The sequence below is a fragment of the Lepisma saccharinum genome, chromosome 2 (assembly GCF_977018435.1).
Source record: "Lepisma saccharinum chromosome 2, izLepSacc3.1, whole genome shotgun sequence".
Lineage (NCBI taxonomy): Eukaryota > Metazoa > Arthropoda > Insecta > Zygentoma > Lepismatidae > Lepisma > Lepisma saccharinum.
The window spans coordinates 111,898,149-111,920,576 of NC_139230.1; the positions used below are offsets into that span (position 1 = coordinate 111,898,149).

General features: G+C 38.1%; 1 protein-coding gene across 1 annotated transcript in view; it reads left to right on the forward strand.

Moving 5' to 3' along the window:
* Positions 1-22,428, forward strand: part of LOC145984115 (myophilin-like) — a 399,095-nt gene that overhangs the window by 307,273 nt on the left and 69,394 nt on the right. Inside the window, exon 4 of the mRNA XM_083117549.1 lies at positions 17,428-17,532. Coding sequence (XP_082973675.1) covers positions 17,428-17,532 — 105 coding nt within the window. The remainder of the gene's footprint in view (positions 1-17,427; positions 17,533-22,428) is intronic.

Genomic DNA, 22,428 nt, shown 5'->3' on the forward strand with positions numbered 1-22,428 from the left:
GTCCTGCACGACGGAAATCGACACCCCAGAGCACAAGGTATTTTTCTGCCAAGCTTCGGACGAAATTATCATCGCAGCGAGGCGGGAACTTCCCCACACGGACGTCTACAATCTGCTAAGGAGTCCACATTTTGATAAACTAAATGCTCTGGCAGACACGGTGTCCGATGCGGAGCTGAAGATATTCATGCGAGATAATCGCCAGCGACCTTTTGCCCCCCTGCCCCGCCCAGCCCCCGCCGAAACACCAAGAAGAAATCCGAGGAGAGGAATCCCTGCGCCCCCTCCCGAGCCCCTCCCCGAAGAGGAGTCACCGGAGGGTGCGTCGGGGCGTCGCTGCTGCGATGTCGCCGCTGGACGAAGGAGGCGGCCGAGAGAAGAAGAATCCACCCACCTCGCACGCCTGGGGAGCGACACAGGAAGTACATGAGACGGATGGAACGGCGTTAGGAGGAACAGCAGTGTTAAGTAAATGATGTCAGCTCGATCCCCAGGGAGGACCAAAAAATGCTAAAGAAACAAATTTAAAAAAATTAATTAAAAAAAAAAATCCCAAAACAAGAAACTGACATCCCGGGAGCTTCCCTTCTGGAGATTTTTAATTTACTTAAGAAAGTTTATCTGATCAAATTAGATCAAATAAATGAATCACCGCTGGAAGCCAGTGGACTCCCTGGGAGTTGAGCTCGGGACTGAGATTAGAATTACAATTTAAGATTATAATTTAACAACATCTAATATATGTATGTTCATTGCGTTCAATTAACTTACACAAGTTGTACGCTTAGCATGGTTAAACATATTCTATTTTTCTTATGTAATATATTAATGTTTATATTTCTTGTACTTTAAACATATATAATTTTAACAGGTGAAGGTAATAAAGGGATATTTTTAGTTTCATAAACATTAATCACTCCCGTTACATTGATTAAATAATTAAATAATAATGTAATAAAACAAAAAGTTATGACCCCTGGTAGTGAGACGGGCGTGATAGGATGCCATTTTATAATGTAGAGAAGCAACGACAATAAAGCATCGTTCTTCACACGGACATTGCTCCTTGTCCGTCGTGATCCCTTGTCCCCTCCCTGGAATGCAGATGCTGCACTCTTGCATGGACGTGTGCCAGATCAGCAGTTGTGCACGCGGCGGTAACGACCCTAAAGAATTCAAATACAAATACAAATATCACACTCCAAAATTTTAATTTTATCTCTTCTTTCTAATTAATGAATAGCAATCAGTGTGGGCGCAGGATGCGGCCTTTCTTTGGGCTCCCTGCTCTGGTATGCCAGACTGGGGCTCTGGACTTGTGAGTTGGGTTCTGTGGGTGTGATGAGGAAAATAATCTTGTACATCAAACCGCTCTGGAATGCCGGAACGGAATCTTCTGCGACTCCAATATTATGCATGCTTGTCTCACTGCCAGGAAAACGTTATCGAGAATGTTATTGAAGATGTTCTTCATGATGTTGTTGAAATAATATTATTAATATTGTTATGTAATGTAATGTCATGTCATCTGTTCTGGATTCCAGAACAGAAATAATATCACATAAAGTACATCAATTATATCATGTATATGTTCCTTGTATAACATTACAATTTATTATTATTATACCTATTTTAAAATGCAAATAGTAATAAATAGAGGAAATAAAGTCGGGGGAACCGTCAAATTCGGAGCAACTGACGTCCTGGTATATTTTTAGGAACCAGGACAATAAGACCATACCCTCGAATGTAGGCGGGAGGAGCCGGGCTTACTTCGGGGGTTCCCCCCTTATTACATGTATTGAATAGCTGTATATTTGTGTATGATTGTTGCTTATAGTTGATAATTGTCTAAATTATATGATAATACAAATTCAGTATGTAATGTAATAATGTAATAAAGGGAATTATTATTATAGAAGAGCGCCATTGGCCATCGACGTGTCTGTATTCTGCAGGTGTATGTTTGAACCAGTTTGTCCATGGCGTCCACTCCCTTCTTTGTTTGGTTGTAAAACATTATGATTTCTGACTTCTTCTTACAATCATCATCATCAATGTGTGTGTCATGATGCATGGTGCTGAGTAGAATAACACTCTTGTTTTTCTCCGGCATGTAGTTACCAGGGTCTCATTTTCATGGAAGGCGATGTACAAGGCTGTCTTGTCTTGATATTGGTAAGTGCAGGTGGGATTTCACTTTTGTATTTCTTTACTCTTCCAACAATGGTTACATTTTGTAACAGGAGAGCGTTAGCCAAGTCATGACTTGTGAAGAATTGGTCAGTTGTGATATTTCTTCCAGAGTTCCGCAGTGTGTAGCACACAGTTTCTTCATGACGTTGCTGACGAGGTTCTTTTGAACTGGCTCTCCTCGCTGTCGTCCCAAGTAGATTAGACCGTCTTTGGCGTAAAAGTTGTCAGCATCGCACAACCAGAAGATCTTGATGCCGTATTTGGCCAGCTTACTTGGTATGTATTGCACGAACTTGCATCTCCCACGGAAAGGCACTAACTGTTCATCAATCGTAAGAAAGGCGCCGGATACCATGATTCTGAGATAGTTTTTGATAAAAAGTGTCCAGATATATCGAAATGCAGCCATGTGATCAGTCTCCAGACATGCAGCGCCAGTATGTTTGTCATCAGATCAGAGCAGTCTTCTGATGTCTTCGAAACGATTTACTTCAAAGGTTGCTTTGTACTTCGGGTTGGAGAATTTGTTGATAAAAAGCTCAGGAACAGGAACATCCCAACTTCTCTCAGTTGGCCTCGATCCGTGCCAAATACATCTGCGCATGCGCACTTTGCAGTGAGTCGTGGCAGGGTATGTGGTTGACCTTGAGATGATTGCGTTTAGTTTGGGCATAATTGAACATAATATGTAGGATCAATTTCCCTTTATGAATGTTTTCCTGCTGTTTTCAGGCTGGGGTCAAAATGACCCCACACATGGAAAGGAAGGGTATTGTTAAAAAACGTTAAAAATATAATTTAAAATAAATTGTAAGAAATTTATTTATACATGTTCCTATAGCTGAAGGAGTATGGTAAGATGTCACAGAAAATCAGAATTATTTATTTAGATTTTATTATAATACCAGGAAATAAACAGACAGTGGGGTCAAAATGACCCCACACATGCATCCGAGGGTTAATAAAACAATTACCCATTATTGAATCGCTTCTACAGGTTCGCGACACATTCAGGCGACATTTAGGGGTACATCTTTAAATGTCCCGCACGCAATACAAATCCACAGTAACTAAATCCACTTCTTTTTGAGCTGACGCCTTTTCGCTATAAAAACTGCTATTCTTTTCAAGTCTCTACAATAACGGCTTCTCTTTTTCATGTTCGAAAAAAAAACACAATTTTGTGAACTCATTGTTGGAAAGCTATATTTAAGTAAACACTGGTTCCAACGCCTCTATTGTTTGAATGTAACAATGTTTACCTAGCGCTCCAAGGTGGAAGATCAAAAGAAATAACTGCGATATATTTTCTTTGAAATCTTGTTCGGAACATATGGTTCTCGTAAAAGCACATGCACTTCAATTATCATTGTATTCCATTTCAGGACATAATTTGAAATTCTTTCTTTACCTGTGACTGCCACACCACAAGAGTAACACATGAAAGTTTCATGAGAATTATCGAATTTCTGTGTGCAGTTTCTCTATCCTTCATAATTTTATGCATATCTCACATACGTTTGGGGGGCTTAGTCCCCCACCCCATAGCCCCTACCTAACTACGCCTATGGTTTCAAGTGTTATATACGCCTACATTCTGACTTGGGCGCCGCGGAGAAATCTTGAAATTCTAAGCGCGTCGTGAAGCGAAGAAGTTTGGGAACCCCTGCTTTAAGTGGTCAAAATTCAATTTCTCTGAACCATGCCAAAATTTGCTAGGAGGAAAAATAAGAAACATGAGGAAAGGAAGGAATATGAGCAATATCACATTGACTGATACTTCAAGCATAAGCACCTCAACCGAGTTATTGTGGGCGGGGGGCATTCTGTGTAATACCCAAATATCTTACACACACATAATACATTTTTTCCGGACTCTTGGGAGGACGCGTCCCGCTAACGATGCTTTCAATGCTGAATGATTCTCGTTGGTTAACATATGGTCAGTGTAATAAAAGGTAGATTGCGAAGTATGGTAGTCTTGCGTTGTACATATCTGAGATTGCATGTTATACTAATTACGAGTATTAGTTTGGACTAGCCATTACTAATTGTAAATAACGTAATTAAAATGGTGTTAACTGTATAAAAATATCTTGTATTCAAATATAGCGTGATTTTTTGGGTAAATTGTTGAAAATAAGTTGAACTGTTATTCTCACTTTTTCAATTGAAGATGAAGTTACAAGGGAGAGGAGTAAATCTGCATTCAGTTTAAAGATTTTATTGTGAACACCCGTATGTGAATACTGTATTTAGGTTCGTAGGGGAAGGGGAGAGTCGTCCAAAACTGGGACGGCGGGTTAAATGGGGACGTTTGGTTTCTCACTGATTATTGTTGTTACCTGGGACCCAACACGCTACTACCATTCCTATATACCAGTTTGAATCGATACGTGTATGCAGCTGCCCGCTCTTCTTTGTTCTACGAAGATTTCAGGTTGTCGATTTTCTCCCTCAACTGTGTTGGACCTTATCAAGCCACCTTTGAACATTCAATTTTGGTAAGTACAGCATTGATTCATCTAGTTTTAAGTTAGAATTTGACTACCACTTGATAGGTGATCTTACATCTCTGTGAAGAGATGCCATCACTGTCTGTTAAAACGGGGATGTTGAGGGTCGTCCTCTTTTCGAACGCCACCGACCAATATTGAAGCATGTTTTACCTACTAAGCCTATGCTTTAATTCTTAGACAATATAATATTATGTTGTTCAATAAGTGTTTAAATGGAGTGTAGGAGATTATTTGAAGAACGAGTGTTGTCATCTGATGAAGAGTAGGATACTGATGAGGAGTAATCATCATCATCTTCTATAATGAGCTGCTTGTGAACTTAAAGGGAAATGGGAGTTCATAGTGGAATGGAAAAATACGAAATGGAATTCATAGTGTAGCAGCTGTCGAGGTTGGGCACATGAAGATTGTTCGAGTGCTGAAGAAGGAGATGGATCACTCTTTCATATCTGTCTTATTTTGCTATAAGATGCTAATATATGTTGAAAACATAAATACTTCTTGTCTTATAATTTTATTGCATATTTAATGGTAAACTTCACTTTTGTTCTTTCAAATATGTTATTGTAACAAAATTTCGCATTAGACTTTGAATTTACATTGTTTCATATGCAGGATCGTGCCCGTTGGGGGGGGGGGGGGGCAGATCCTATCCGTAGGTAGATCTAGAAATTATTTCTGTAATGCTGTAAACACACACATATATTTTGTTTAAGATATGTTGATGCTACATAATATTTTGTTGACTTTTGCATCTGTACTCTATATGTACTCTATAACGTTTTGCTCATTTCGATGCTATGAATCCTTGAAGAATGACATTTTCTAACTTATATATATGTAACCATGTGACAAATATTTGCAGTTGACACTGACATTTATTTCTGTCAGAGAGCAAAAAAAATGCTCTATGATATGGATAAACTACAGGAATCCTGTAGATTGTAAATATCTCTCACAAAACTTACATTTTTTTAAAAGCAAACAAATCAAATAGTCTACGATAAGCAAGATGTGTGAGCAGTGATAGATGAGGATTCACACCCATTTTGCAAAATCAAAGTTCCTGACTTTGGGCAAATGCATCACTTTCCACAGGGCCATGACATACTACTGACCCCTTTTCCAGGTGTCTCGACTACTGTATAATGATTTAACTTGATAATAAGAGTTATACTTCAACTTTGCAACTTAATCAAGTTTGTGGAACATTCTTTACATGAATGAAAAATAAATTAGAGGACGTTTTTATATTTAATATTATCCGCAAAGGAAGATTGTTGGGAAGAAAATACGAAATGTGTTTTCAGTTACCAATCCTGTCAATCAAAAATCATCTGGCGTCTGAACTCACAGCCAGGTTTTCTAAAAGCTCTAAAGATGAAGTAACGTATAAAGTTCCCCGTGCATGTAGCACCATACCATGAAGGCACATTTTATGGGATGTGGGGGGTATGGCTCCACACATTCTCGATCTCGGCCATTTTGGATGTGCCTTTAACACCCCCCTCCCCAGGGTTGCCCCTAGGTACCCATTGATTTGAAGCTGGGTGAGCCCAAGAGCTGCTTGTTGCGGGGAAAAGGCCGGAAAAATTCCGACCCTGACTTTTTCAGGTTTGGAAGCTTTTTAAAAAATTGCTGTTTTTTTTTCAATTATCTTCTCACTCCTTACTTGATTTCCCTGACTTTTCCAGGTACTCCAGGGTTATCTGAAGGGACGTTGTCAGTGTTGTATGGTCACACCCTGTGAATTTAAGTTCAAGATGAGAAGAAAAGTTGCACTAAAATATATTCTAATTGACAGAATCTCGAAAATAATGTCTATAGTGGTGCAAGAGTCTTCCTTTGTAGCAAGTAGTGTCCGAGGAGCTGAGATGAAAAGAGATGGGACATGAATTAAAAGCAATGGACTGTCCCAACTAAGTCAGGATGTCTGGTGGCTTTGTATCAATGGTTATAAAACTAAAATTACCAAATATTGCAGACTTCAGACTTTTGGAACCTGCCTCTCTCCAGAAACATCTCATTCATTTGTGCAAGGACAAAATTGGAAATCCTTGCAAAATTTTAAAAAAATTCTTAATTGCTAAGTGTATTTTTGTATTATTATAAAAATGTATTATCTTCATTACATTATCAATTCCCTTCAATATTAATATGTGATGCATTACGTATAATTACAATGAAATTACAAATATAAAATTTGAAGTTTTCAAATGCAGGGGGGTCATGCTCCTGACCCCTCTTTCAGATGACCATCCTAGACAAATATGCAAACTAAAGCACTTGAAACCAATGTGGTCTAATTGCTGTTTCCAAGTATTTATATGATTTAATTCAACAGATGACGTTAGTACATCATATAGTCTGTACAAATCACATGATTGACCCTTTTGGCTGTACCTATAGTACAGTAACTTGAAGACAAAGAAGCAAAGTAGCTGGATCTCTTAATTGTGTTCTAAGTGATCTAATATTGCATATGTAAGTTATTACTTACTACATCTTCTAAGTGATGGGTACATCTCTAGTACATATTATGATAGCTCATAATTTATACTTTACAACAATGCACTTAGTTTAGACTTTATAACAAAGGAAAAAAAACACTATTTAAGGTAGACTCAACATGGCCTACGTAGGAATATATCGTGAAGAACATGCGCAAATGCGACATTTGGTACTCTTATGTTTATGTAGTGTATGTGGGAGTCTCAAAGGATGATAAAGGATCTTTCATTTGCTCAGACTGTGATGGTCTTCTGGTAACAAATTGTGATCCATCACTCCTTTGTTTATTGGTTTGTATACAATGTAAATAACATTGTGTAAATCTCATATGTCCCTGTCATTATGTGAATAAAATGTAAGTGTATCAGTATACTTATCTACCTATAAAAACAACATTGTGATATTTTGTTTACAATTTCTGTTGCATTTTTAGAACAAAATATATTATTAGGCCATATTGGGTACATATGTAGTGTAGAACTCGGGAATAAACAGAGTAGTAAATGCACCCCCCTAAAATGACCCCAATTGCCATTTTTGTGAGTAGAAAGTTCTGAATATATGTAATATCTTATTGTGTGTACTGTCCCCCTAGAAAGCAGCTATGTACAGTGGGATCCATAAGTATTACCGTGCAAATTGTCCATGGCTATTTTCATTAATTTTTCTCTTACATCTTATGTGTTTTTAAGCGATGAATTTTTATGTATGCTGGTGCAGAAGTTGTCAACAGCTTGTTTTGAGTTTTCTTTTAATTCTTGAAGCTGTTGTTGGGTCAAATAAAGTTCATGAACATGATGATGGATAATTTGCACGGTAATACTCGTGGATCTCACTGTACTATCCACCTTTACAATTCCAGCCCCTCCAAAAAAATACACTCAAGAAAAAATAGCATCATTGTATTCTTATTACGAATATTGAAATGTTTTGGATTCCCTTCAATTTATATTTATTGCACAGCTTAAATTTGATTGATGGAAGCATTTGTCTGGTATTAGTGTGTCGTGGAGTGTTATTCTTTTGTTTGTCTAGTGATTAATATTTCCGCCAGAGGGCTTTGTAATCAATTAACGCAGTCCTGTTGGTGGGAGTTCGAAATGCGATTGTTGCTAGTTGAGCTCGTGATGTGTTCAAATTTGCAAACTGTGTATATTATTGTTACTTTTGTTACATTTGTATTATTTGGGAGTGTTCTGGTGGTTAGTAGTGCATTCAGAACAGGTTTTCTAGAAAGAAAAAAACTTTGGTAGATAGTGTGTCATTTCCGCACGTAAGCCAGGAATGTTCCTTGCTTTACTTAGAGACGTCATTCTCAGAGATAAGCCCTAAATTGGGTAACAACTTCATTACATAAATCTACACAGTTAGCCGTTCCCTGAGAAGCAAGAACAATATGGAAAATCATCACTAAGAAGTCGCTGTGGCACAAAGAAAAAAACATCTCAAAAGGATTGTAAGATAAAGGGCATGCCACTAAAGAATAGTGTTTCATGAGTTTATGAATTTGTGTGACGTCAAAAACTATTAAACTGCTGGGGAATGAGAGCTCAATGAAATTGTGGATGTGGAAAGGAGAGAATCTTCACAATTCCTGCATTTCAGTGACTCAAAAGTGTTGTGGCAGTGTTATGATATGGACATGTTTTTCTGTGAAAGGTATTGGAAGAATTCATATCTGTACAGGTACTGTTAATACTGATGAATGACTGCAAATCCTGAACCTGAAATTTCTACAAACTGTACAAGATCCCTCTTCTGGGCAGAATTAGCATTGCTTTATTTTTTAGATGACAATGCGACCTGTCACCATGCACAGATGATAAATAATGGTTTCAAGATATGAATATTCAACACACTGGTAGCCACCCAACTCTCCAGACATGAACGCACAGAGAACCTGTAGGCTATTATGTGCAAAAGACTAGGTAACATGACCTACAAGCCAAAACACGAACTCATGGAAGAAATTGTATGTGCTTTGTTTCATTAAATTGACGCCACATATTGTCAATCTCATTCGTAGCATACGCGAAAGGTTGGAAACACTTGGAAGACCAGAGATGACCACACTTGGTATTAGTCTGTATAATTACATACTGTATTAACAAATTAACAACCGTTGATCAGCCTACATACTTCCATAATTGTTTTTAAGCGTGTACGTTCCACAAGTATTATTTACTATAATTTTATTATTAGTTTTGCAAAGTGCTCCATACACTTAGCCGTGGCTTAAATAATAAACATATATTGATAAGATCTAGTATTTTATTTAACATTTAGAAAAAAAACCTTCAAGTTGAATGTAATCAATAAAATAACTTAAATTGTAAGAGCGAAATGCCGAAAGCTAAAAATAATGAAGTGATGCTATTTTTTCTTTACAAAGTGTATATCCTGTATACTCCAGTGCTGGTCTCCATGTTGTTTACACAAATTGCACATAGATGCACATGACTGCTCTGCTCCAGCCACTTCGGTGGCCAAGTACATTGAGTAGTTGCCTCATGATCAGAGACCTGCACAAGACCCGGAAAAAACCCGTCTGTGAGGAGGCGCCCCTACAGTAACATGCAACACGCACGTCAAGCCCAGGTATTCGGCATCGCGCAAGCGACCTTCACGTCACAGTTGTGCACAGGCATCGATGCCTGCCAGGCTTTTCTATTACCCGGGTCTTAAGAAGACCCGTGAGACTCGATGTAGTTCTTGCAGGTAGACGCGAGCCATGGGCGGAGTTTGAGCTTTTGCTTTGGGGGGGCCCAGACTCTGGGAGAAGCATATAATGTAAAGTGGAATCCATGAGTATTACCGTGCAAATTGTCCATGACTATTTTCATAAATTTTTCTCTTACACTCTATGTGATTTTAAGCGATGGATTTTTATGTATGCTGTTGCAGAAGTTGTAAACAGCTTGTTTTAAGTTTTCCTTTAATTCTTGAAACTCTTATTGGGTCAAATAAAGTGCACGAACATGGTGTTGGACAATTTGGACGGTAATACTCATGGATCCCACTGTACATGAGGGTTATTGAATATACCCTACTTTATAAGGGGTCCAGAGGCCTTCCCCCGGAAATTTTTTTTAAAAAAAAAACAACTTAAATACACTGAGTTTTAGGCCTTTTCGATTTGAAAATGTTAAATTGCCTCGCTTAAGTAAACAAATATTAATTATTATATTGGTTGTCAGTTTTAAAAGAAGCCAAACAGTTCGATTATTGCATTTTACATTTCATTATTTTTTTATTGATACAATATTCGTATTACTTTTAAAAAGTTACGGTACAATAGTAAGCGTCAGAAATTTTAGAAAAATTAAATTGAAAAGTTCTTTTGATGCCTCAGCAGTAACTGTAGACTAAACGCAAAGTCATTTTACGTTTTTCTTTCTTCAAACTGTACACATCAACAAATCGTCTAAGACCCGCTATTGCGGCGCAATTACCGCACATGACATCATGCCAAACGTCAAGATTTGCCGTATGGCTTCATAACAAAAATGTAGTAACTGAACTTAATCATTTGTTATATTTTTAGTCTTCTTTAAGTTGGCGGGGGGTCAGGCCCACCGTGGCCCCTCCAGAACTCCGCCTATGAGTCGCGAGCACTACTGTCAGTGTTGCCAACGGCCATTATATTTCACTACGCATGGAAATATTTGAATTTCTGCTAGGCGCAGGTGCCTTGAGGTTGTATAACCATTGGCGAGCAAGGGGTGGGTGAAGTGGGCGACCACCCTGGGCCTCGCGCATGTAGGGGCCTCGCGTCCCATGAGGTTGAAACGAAAAACGTAATAAAAGGCTCATTTTTGTGGGAAATAAAATTAAAACCTTTTTCCTATCTGGCTTTATATTCTAGTTGAACGTTATAATTTAAATGAATGCGTCAAATCAGAGGCGGTCGGGAGCTCTAAGCCTAAGTGGCCCCGAAAAAGTCAAAATAATTCTCATTTCTCATGTGAAACATTAACGCAAAACTTGCTTGGACATTTTTATCCATTTATTCTATTCTTGAATAAAAAGCGCTTTGTCTTGGCTTTTCTTCTGTCTCCTGACCTTGCATAGCCTAAACGATTTTAATATGTTAATGATAAAGCACCTCAAACTGCCACGGAGCAAAGTATGAGGCATTTAAATGCTTCCGGTGTTTTAAACTGAAGAACGGTATGGGATAATATTAGCAGTTCTTCCTTCGTTCATACAACTTCAGATGCAGCTATTGTCTCTGTAACGGGCACGAAGATGATTTATCGTCCGAATTTCCTGATCAAGTTCTACGTTTCAGGAATGAGCTTAAATCTGAAATCAAGTGCTTTGGCAAAGTTTCTTCTCCTTGATAGCTCTACACTAGCTTCCAGTGTTATCTGTATCCTGTACCGCCTTCTGTTTGTTTCCTACTCTTCAAGTAACAACCACGAAAAAATAACTGTCTTTCTCAAAATTGAAACTTAGGAAAAACGTCTGGAAGGTAGTGCCGAATGGTATGATTCAGCCCAAATTTAGTGGACTCAGTAATCTCACTCTTGAACAAGAAAGGGCAAGATCTAATATAAAAGTGTCATTCGCTGCCCAGAAGCCAGCTTTCTGTTAAGGAAGGTGGTTTGATTTAAATCAGGTTGATTTAAATCAAGATTTAAATTGGGGAATTTTATTTTAAAAAATCACTTATTGAAATCACTATAAATAAAATTACAGCATAATGTACACAAGAAATTTGTAGATATCAGAATCACTTTTTGTGAAAGTATATTAATCGCGTAATCATAACGTATTATGCTCTAAGAAAAGAAATAAAGGAAACAAAATATACCGGGTGTTCCGTTTAAATCTCCCTAATTTCAATTAATCGTAGAATAGAAAGTATGAATGATAGAGCAATGAAATTTCAGAGAATTGAAGAAAACTCATCAATTTTATTTTCCACACACTAATACACCTCCACATGTGCCCCATTGGTAACACGAACAATATCCAGTCTGTATTCAACTTCTTGTCATGTTCTCTCCAACATGTCCCCTGTTACTGTTGCAATCGTATCACGTATGCGGGTTCGTAACTCTGAGATGTTATTCGCTGGAGTAGCAAACACACGATCCTTGACTTAACCCCAGAGGAAGAAGTCCAGCGGAGTGAGGTCAGGTGAACGTGGCGGCCACCGTATCGGTCCATCGCGTCCAATCCAGCGATTAGGAAATATCGAATTGAGGGACCTCCGAACATCCAGACCTAGTGTGAGGGAGCCCCATCTTGTTGGAAGATGATATCCGATTGTAGAGCAAGTACCTGGGGGTACACAAACTGCTCCAACATGTCCAAGTACACAGTGCCTGTTACTGTATCTTCATTGAAAACAAACGGACCGATGATCCTGTCCTTCATTAGACCACACCAAACATTCAATTTTTGGCTATCGCGGACATGTTCTCTGTACACATGTGGGTTTTCAGATCCCCAGATACGTACGTTATGCCGGTTGACATCCCCAACACGTGAAACATTGCTTCGTCTGAAAACAGGACGTTGTCAAGGAAGTGAGGATTCATGTCGATACGCTGCAGCATTTCCATACCAAATTCTTTGCGACGCGGCTTATCATCTGGCTTCAATTGTTGCACAATCTGCACTTTATACGGATACAACCGAAGCCGCTTGTGCAGAACTCGATGCATTGTTGTTGGAGGCACATTGAATTGCCTAGATGCCTGGCGGATGGATTTACTCGGGCTTCTCTGAAACCCCGCTCGAATTTCTTCCACCTTTTCCTCTGACACACGACGGCGAGCTCCACCAGAATGTTTTAAGACACTGCCGGGTGTTAGAAACTGACTAAACCACAGCCTAATTGATTTAGCATCAGGTGCAACTCCTCCGTACACTCGTCTGAAATTTCGTTGCGTTGCAATCACAGATTTTGTCTCAGCATACCACACCAGTGCCTGCGCGCGTTGTTGAACAGTCGCCATTTTTATTTATGCGACCGTGGCGCTGCGTAGTGAGCAAACCGACAACTTCAAGTCATGAAGACAAAACTTGAAGATCTGTTCTTTCATTTGGTGTTACAGTTATTTCACAATTCATCATACTTCGTTCACAGTAATTAATTGAAATTAGGGAGATTTGAACGGAACACTCTGTATGTACTGATGGGGTGAAGCTCATACAAAAGTAAATGTAATATGTCATCTGAAAAAAACTTAAAATTTCCCTTGATTTAAAATTCAATAATTTTTATAAGCAAAAATGGCACATTTTTTAAATAGAATAATATACAAAATACTAATCATGTTAAACCGTAAATAGTGTCGTTTTCATTAAACTGTAAATAAATATGGCAGCTGATATTTGGCTAACTATCATTAAAAACACTAAAATTCAGCTGCAAAGACTGTAAAAATTATTTTAAGTTAAAACTATAAAGTGCATTCAGAATTTATTATTTTCACTGTAAGAAAAGTTACTGAAATTATAATAGTTTCATTAACACACTCAACAAACATTTTCATATTAGGTTCATTAAGTTCAGCTCCAGAAACAGAGAAATGCATATTTACATGTAATTTGTTATTTGCTTTAATCAAACTGTTCAAATATTTTACAGGGCCGATTATCAGAAAAAGCCTTTCTATATAAAAAATATGTCTATATGTACGGTGCCAAAAAAAGATCGATTTAAATAAAGAATATCAAAAATTATCAATTAAAATCATTATTTTTATCCAACCAGCTGTTAAGAGGGGCGGGGGAGGGGATAAGTAAGTATTTGTATTTTCTTCTTTTTAATACATAAATGTCAAAGAAAGATATGTTGTAATAAGTGAAAATTCAGAGGTAGAGCATCGATTTGTATGTATGTAAGTGTAGCCACAACCAGCCATTCTAAGTAATTACATAAATTTCCTGGAAGAATCTGACTACTTGAGGGGCCAAATTTGTTTCTTGTGGACGCGTACTTTACGATTTTGTTACGCCACTGCGTCAAATATTTAATATTACAAGAACATTAAGACGTAACAACAAAATGAGATTCACAATTATTATTATCATCTAAGTTCTAAAATTCAAAGTTAACTGGTACAATTAATGTGCAACAAAGTCAAAATTGATAATTAAAAATGTCAAATTAGCTGTATCAATTGATTACTCCAAAGATTTCACACTTATGGCGCAAATGACTATCGTTTTAAGATTTGTTGATGTCGAAACCGATTGTGTCGAAGAGCTTGTAGGTAGATACTTTGGGCCCCCTTCCCACCGCTCTATCAAGCACCGACATTTTATGTGCGTCCTTCGATTTTTTCTTCTTAAGCCATGGTTTGTGACATGTACATCCTACAAATTTGAAATGAGGCAACAAAGAACGACTCATTAAATAATATATAGGTTATATTTAATGCTTCTTAGTTTGTATTTCTGATTTTTTTTAAAAGTTTAGCACATTTAAGAATATTTCAGTTGTCTTACTGCCTAAAGAACATCTTAAGAAACGTACTATTACTACTACTTCGGTTAATGAAAATTCCAGCAGCGTGTTGCTGTAGCTCTGAGAAGTGTAGCTTTCTCTGTCGCGTTCTATTAAATATAATTTTCGTCATAAATTAATTATTATTATAGGCTATTATATAAATATGAAAATTTGCTGACGTTTCCTTGATGACTGTGTATCGATTCACATTGATATTTAAAACTTAAATAACGGATGGAGGCCTTGCATTCTAATCTCGCCCAGGGCCTCGCGATATGTTGCTACGCCACTGTAGTATACCTAAGATTTTGTAAGTTCTCAAATTAGTTTCATTATTACGTCAAAGCGACTACCACATTTTTCCCAAATTTGTTTCGAAGGTCTTGAAATAGGTTTGTGTGTCTTGTTCATTTTATGTCACTTTTCTGGTTTTGAAATCGTAAATCTTCTCTCGGTAGAAGATGAAGATACAACCTAACAATTATATTTTGCATCGTATTACTATCAATGCGGTCTGTAGACCTTGATAACTAGCAACAACATGAGCGAACGACGATTTGTTGAAAGAGATATAATATTCAAAAACCTTTTATAATGCAAATTCTGATTTCATGTTCCATTTTATGGACCATCGTGCCTTAGTGTTCAGGGGGGGAATCTTGAGCAAATAATTCGGATATTGAATTGGCAAAATTACACCAGAGAGAAAATCTGTTTGATTGATTGATTCATTTATTTGGTCAATTCATGCACAATAAGGCTAATCGGGACTGGACCTATAGTCTAAAGTGGGATCCGAACCACCATGTACCTCCGCCGGGTATCGAACCCGGGACCCCTTGATTACAAGGCGACGACACTACAACTGCGTCATAGGGGAGCACCCCCCAAAAAAGTATAACGTAGAACAACCACCAGTCACACAAAGTTCCAAAATATTTACGATGGCACTTTTTGCGAAACTTGGTTCGAACTCCTTTACAGGTGTCAGCAGTGGCGGGGCCGAGAGGGTGCAGTCCCCCCCCCCCCCCACTTTTTGCAACTTTTGCACCACACTAACCTCATGTACCAAGGGAAATTAAACTGTCTTTGCCCCCCCTTGCCCCCCAACTGCGTCATAGGGGAGCACCCCCAAAAAAAGTATAACGTAGAACAACCACCAGTCACACAAAGTTCCAAAATATTTACGATGGCACTTTTTGCGAAACTTGCTTCGAACTCCTTTACAGGTGTCAGCAGTGGCGGGGCCGAGAGGGTGCAGTCCCCCCCCCCACTTTTTGCCACTTTTGCACCACACTAACCTCATGTACCAAGAGAAATTAAACTGTCCTTGCCCCCCCCACTTTTGCACCTTGGCCCCCTAGTTTTGGAACCCAATCGCCGCCACTTGTTGTGAGTGATACAAATGTTTTCTACCAAGGAATAAATGTCTGCAATTTGAAATTATAAAAGTGCTCCTTGACCAGTTTAGAATCTAAAAGTTGGCAACGGTGACTGCGTGACTCATGTATCTGGAGTCTGTGTAAAACTGGAATGAGCGTTCGCTGAAGATAAGCGAGCTTCGTCTTGCAAGGTCTTCCAGTTACCCGTGGGCTTTCGATGCTTGACGGGTAAAAACTCAGGTCTACAGTTTTACTTGCCCGCTCGCCAGCCAGGCGGGCCTAGTAAGCGAGTCTGGCCGATGTGCAGCTCTCTGCTCATGATCCAGCAAACTAAGATTTTTAGACTAGAGTCCCAACATGGGTACCCATCATCAATTAAATCGTAACTCTTCCTCTTTTTCCATCCACCTACAAAGAGGCACAAAAATGAAATAAAATACTAGAAACATTAAGAACTTCCACTTTATTCCAGTGTCTCTTGGATTTCATCCTAACCATAGTATACCAATTTTTGCAAGATAGATTTGCAAGTCAGCAGTATGCTGCAGCCATGGATGGGCTGGAGTGGACCAAGACCAATCACGAAACATCTGGCCCACCCAGTTCAATGTAAAATTACTTAATTGGAAAATGTGATATATAAAACTTCGAGAATATAAATACCATATATTTTTGTGATGAAAATTAGTTCTGTGTTTATGTTTTGGGTCAGATACCTGCATGCTACCGGTACAAAAAAGATTAAACAAGTATTGAAAGGTGAAAGTAGTACTAATGAAATTAGATTATTCTAAAAATCTGCTCTGTGTTCAACACTTTCCCTATCTCTGTTTCATTCTACATTTTGTGAGTTTTAAGTCAGATTTAGACTAGTTTCAACAAAGTTATCACTTTAAGGTATGCCTTATCAATTGGTCATTCTAGCAACAATTCGTTGAAAATGGGTATCTACTTTTTTTTTTTTTTTTTTTTTTTTTACTTTTTTGTTCAAGCTAGAAATTTGACATTTTCTTAGGTATACCAGTTTCACAGACAGGACTTCACCATCAGTATTAAAACAAATTAAACAGAGATAAGGATGGTGCTCATGGGTGGTGAACGTTTCAGATTTTTAAATTAATATAATCTTACGAAATATTTTTATTTTTTTCATATTTTTGTCATCTTTCTTAGTATCATGAAGATACACAGAACACACTGTTGTTTTCATCACAAAGTTAATACTTATTACATGATTATTAGTATTTTTAAAATTTGAAGTGCAGTGTTTTGTACTAAACATTGAATGGGCTGTGACATAAGAAGTATATAATTTTTTAAATTTTGAATGGGTTTTCTTGTGTTATTTCAGAGAGAAAATGTTGAAATGTTCCTGAAAGGCTGTGTCAGTTATGGTATGAAGTCCCAGGATTTATTTCAAGTGAATGACCTGTATGAGCATAAAAACTTGTATATGGTAAGAAACATACTCTCTTTTGGTTTAAGTTAGTGTTAAATAATTTTACGGCATTAGGAGATACATAAACTCTGCTGATAAGAACACCATTCTTCTTCCATGAGAATATTTGATGAGTTGTTAAACTTCATTTAGAATTAATTGTATACATTTTTATAGCGTGACCACAAACAAAAGAACCTTCGGCCAAAGCCTTCATGCATCTTCCCCTCCATCCATTCAACTCGGGCTATAAGGATGCATGCTCCACTCTGCCCCTTTCCTACCTGCATGAGTAGGATGCATCGGACAGGTTCTGCACAGGTCCTTTTGCCTGTGGTCCCACTAGAATTCCTAAATTGTCAATTTTGGATCAAAAAGGTATTTACAACTTTTCTGACACATACTGTGACATGAATCATCTGATACCTTCTTAATGTTATCTCTAATCAATGAAGTTTAAATAATCATGAAAAAAACCATTAAATCGCTAACACCCCACATTGTGAAGCAGTATCCCTTAAAAGTATTATAAAAGTGTATTTTGTTGAAATATAATTTAATATTTTATTTATGAAATTCTACTAATTGCAACAGTTGAGTTTGACAGAAATATTGTATCAATGTTTGTTTTCTAATATTTTCATAGATGATGAATTTATATATTTTCTTATTTGTCCAAACATTCTTTTTTAATCGAAATGTAAACAATACCAAAGGTAGAAGTTATATAGCTCTACACTAACTCAACTATGGGTATTTTGCTATAATTTACTGAACCCATTAATGCCGGTGGTAGGGTAACCAACTGAGTTTCCATTTTTGGATCTGATAATGCATTGTTCAATAAACGTTGTTTTCTGAACATGTTGGCTTGCTACATGTAATTTCGACTTTCATATTGGCCATCATTTATAGGTCTGCACAATGGACAGAAAAAAATACCTTACATATTCTCAAACAAAATATTATTATATTTAAATTTTGTTGTTTCATTAAACCATTTTTTATATTCTCAAAGTACGTTGTAATCATTGTACCAAACATTGTACCTAGCAAATGTTTTTGTACACAAAAATAATGAGTGAAATTACATTTGCAAGAAATTTTGCCCTCAGGCATTTATGTGATAAAACAAGGCATGGCACATGGATTTCACCAGCTTTTTTTCTGATTTATTTGTTTCATTTGTATTTATGCCTTCATGCAAAGGTGTAGGGAGTAACGTTATTACTCTTGTGTTCAAATCTTTACCATTTTTATTTCTTATAACTTGGTTAATTGTTTATACATGTATTTAGTCTATGTTGAGTAACATTTTTGACAAGTTTGAAAAAGAACCAAAGCAGGCACGTATCTAGAAATAAATTCGGGAGGTCTGAACCAAATGTCTCAGATATAATAATAATAATAATTGATTATATAAATAATTAAATATGTAAATTAATTAATATTGTATTATGAATAGGTAAAAAGACACTATAAGATTCGAGATGTAACAGCACGTATCCATTTTTTAGCTTTTGTATAGTTACGATCACCAAAATCGTATAAAAACAACTGTCCTGGCTAGGAAATTAATGCCAAATAGATAATTATTTGAATATTTAATGAAAAAATGTTAGATTCAGTAGACGAAAAGTATTGTTCTTGACTAATATTTTATGCATATTATTATATGCAGTAATGTGCATAAATCATGTATGATACTGACCTTCAAAACCATATGATCCCATTATAATCCTTGCCATGCAATAAGTTCACGGAAATAAATAACCATCGATTGTAGAACATACGTTAAAAAAAACTATTTTTTATCATTTAATTTTATTACTTGGTAAATCTTTCGGGGGGTCCAGATCTCCCCCCCTAAATACATCCTTGAACCAAAGTTCTGAATTCCTTCATATTTTTTTTTATTCGTTGTATTTCAACTTCTAGACTAACAATAAATGTATAAGGAAATTTGAGATGAATGCAGGGAAACATTTCAGTGATACAGTTGACAGAATCATGCCTTTATTTCAGTGGAGATGGAACACCTCTTTTCATGGAATATGATTGTATTTTTATTATTATTCAGATGCAATCAGCATTCAACATCAAGTTGATTGATTGAATTGCTTTATTTTACTTCGCTTTATGTGCCACTTTTGGCTAATTTGCGATTATGGGAATGAGATGAATGGGAATGATGAAATTGATGAATGGACACTCACAAACATCCATGCCCAGGATGGGATTCGAACCCATAGCGCGATGTGCTAACCACTCCGCCATTGGGGCCGGCTCAACACCATGTAAATTGGATTTAATTGCCTATTATAGTAGTGAGGGAGCTAGGGACAGTCTTGTCCCCTTTCCTTTAAGGTACTAAGTTCCAGAAAATATCTCGCATATACTTCATTGTAATTTAGACAACTGGATATAAATATAAAATGAAAATTAAAAGAAATTAATATCTTAAGCCGGCCCCCGTGAGTGTCCATTCATCAATTTCATCATATCTATATAAAAATGTATGTATGTATGTATGTGTGTATGTTTGTTCCGGCATAACTCTCGAACGCCGGAAGCGATTTCAACCAAACTTGGTACACGTATCACTTACAATCTGGGAAGAAATACTGTGGGTGTAAGACACCCCTGGCATCCCTGGGGTGGGTGACATGTAAAAAATAATCGAAAACGACCATTAATAGTGTGAAATCCATACTTTTCGGGGTCTCTTAAGATGAGTAGTGACACTCCCAATGCCGTTCAACTCCAAGTTCATTACCTATCGGATGGGTGGTGAGAGAGGGTGAAAAATAAAATGTCAAAAATGACCTAGATTAGTGTCGAAACCATACTTTTCGGAGTCGATAAGCTAATTGGTGACATTCACGATGATCAAACTTGGTACACATATGACTTAAAATTGGAAAGAAATGCTGTGGGAGTAAGACACCCCTGGCACCCCTAAGGGTGGGGTGGGAAGGGGATGACGTAAAAATAATCGAAAACAACCGATATTAGTGTGAAATCCATAGTTTTTGGGGTACCTAAGATGAATAGTGACACTTCCAATGCCATTCAACTAAAAGACACCCCTGGTACCTCTAGGGGTGGGGTGGGAAGGGGGTGACATGTAAAAATAATCGAAATAGACCGATATTAGTGTGGCATCCATAGTTTTCGGGGTCGCTAAGATGAATAGTGGCACTCCCAATGCTGTTCAACTCCAAGTGCATCACCTATCGGCATGGGGGTGAGAGGGGGTTAAAAATGAAATGTAAAAAATTACATTAGTGTCGAATTCTTACTTTTCGGAGTCGCTAAGCTAATTGGTGACGTTCACGATGACATTTACCTGTAAATAAAATTAGTTACATTGGCACCCCTAGGGGTGGGGGTGGGAAGGGGTGATATGTAAAAATAATCGAAAACGACCGATATTAGTGTGGAATCCATAGTTTTCGAGGTCGCTAAGATGAATAGTGACACACTCCCAATGCCGTTCAACTTTAAGAAACCTCTGGCACCCCTAGGGGTGGTTTGAGTTGCTGTTTTAAGTCCACTTTATGCACAGTAAGGCTAATCGGGACTGGACCTACAGTTTAAAGTGGGATCCGAACCACTTGTGCCTCCACCGGGTATCGAACCCGGGACCCCTTGATTACAAGGCAATAACGCTACCACTGCGCCATGGGGGAGGCCGCCCTAGGGGTGGGGGTGGGAAGAGGGTGTCATGTAAAACGACCGATATTAGTGTGGAATCCATAGTTTTCGGATTCGCTAAGATGAATAGTAACACTCCCAATGCCATTCAACTGCAAGACACCTCTGGCACCCCTAGGGGTAGGGATGGGAAGGGGGTGACATGTAAAACAACCGATATTAGTGTGGAATCCATTGTTTTCGGGGTCGCTAAGATTAATAGTGACACTCCCAATGCTATTCAACTCCAGGACACCTCTGGCACCCCTAGGGGTAGGGATGGGAAGGGGGTAACATGTAAAACGACCGATATTAGTGTGGAATCCATAGTTTTCGGGGTCGCTAAGATGAATAGTGACACTCCCAATGCCATTCCACTCCAGGACACCTCTGGCACCCCTAGGGGTAGGGATGGGAAGGGGGTGACATGTAAAACAACCGATATTAGTGTGGAATCCATAGTTTTCGGGGTCGCTAAGATTAATAGTGACACTCCCAATGCCATTCAACTCCAGGACACCTCTGGCACCCCTAGGGGTAGGGATGGGAAGGGGGTGACATATAAAACGACCGATATTAGTGTGGAATCCACAGTTTTCGGGGCCACTGAGATGAATAGTGACACTTCAAATGCCGTTCAACTCCCATGTTCATGCCGCGCCGATCGCGGCAGAAACTCGTGGGTTTTATTTTCCTGTCTAATAGAAGATTGGGATAAATAAATACCCGGGCAATGCAGGCAATCAGCTAGTATTTCTTAAAGACTTTTCCTTGAAACTCGAAGAGTGTGCATGAGGGGGGGGGGGAGGTTGTAAGGGACGTAGGGGAATACTATCCCCCCAGCTAAGAAAAATGCATAAAGCATCCCCCAGCTAGGATAATTTGCATAAGCATCCTGCTCCACCTTCTGCATTGTCTTCACATTGATCCTTATAAGGATCCTTCCTTCTATACCCAAACTCGAACAAGCAAATTTGCAGCTAGGAATTCTCACTTCGAGCACTGTATACCGTGCGTTGTGGAATAGGGGCTACTGGACTTAAAGGCAAAGGGATAATTGCCCCTGGGCTGTTTTTGGCCCCTTTTGAAGTAAAACACGACAGGTGTGGACAATGTGGGAAATTTATCTCAGCTCTTATTTCAATTTCATATTGAATTTTGAATTTGAATTATTATTTTTTGGGTGCGTCAGCACTGAGGCTATTTTGTACCCGTCAC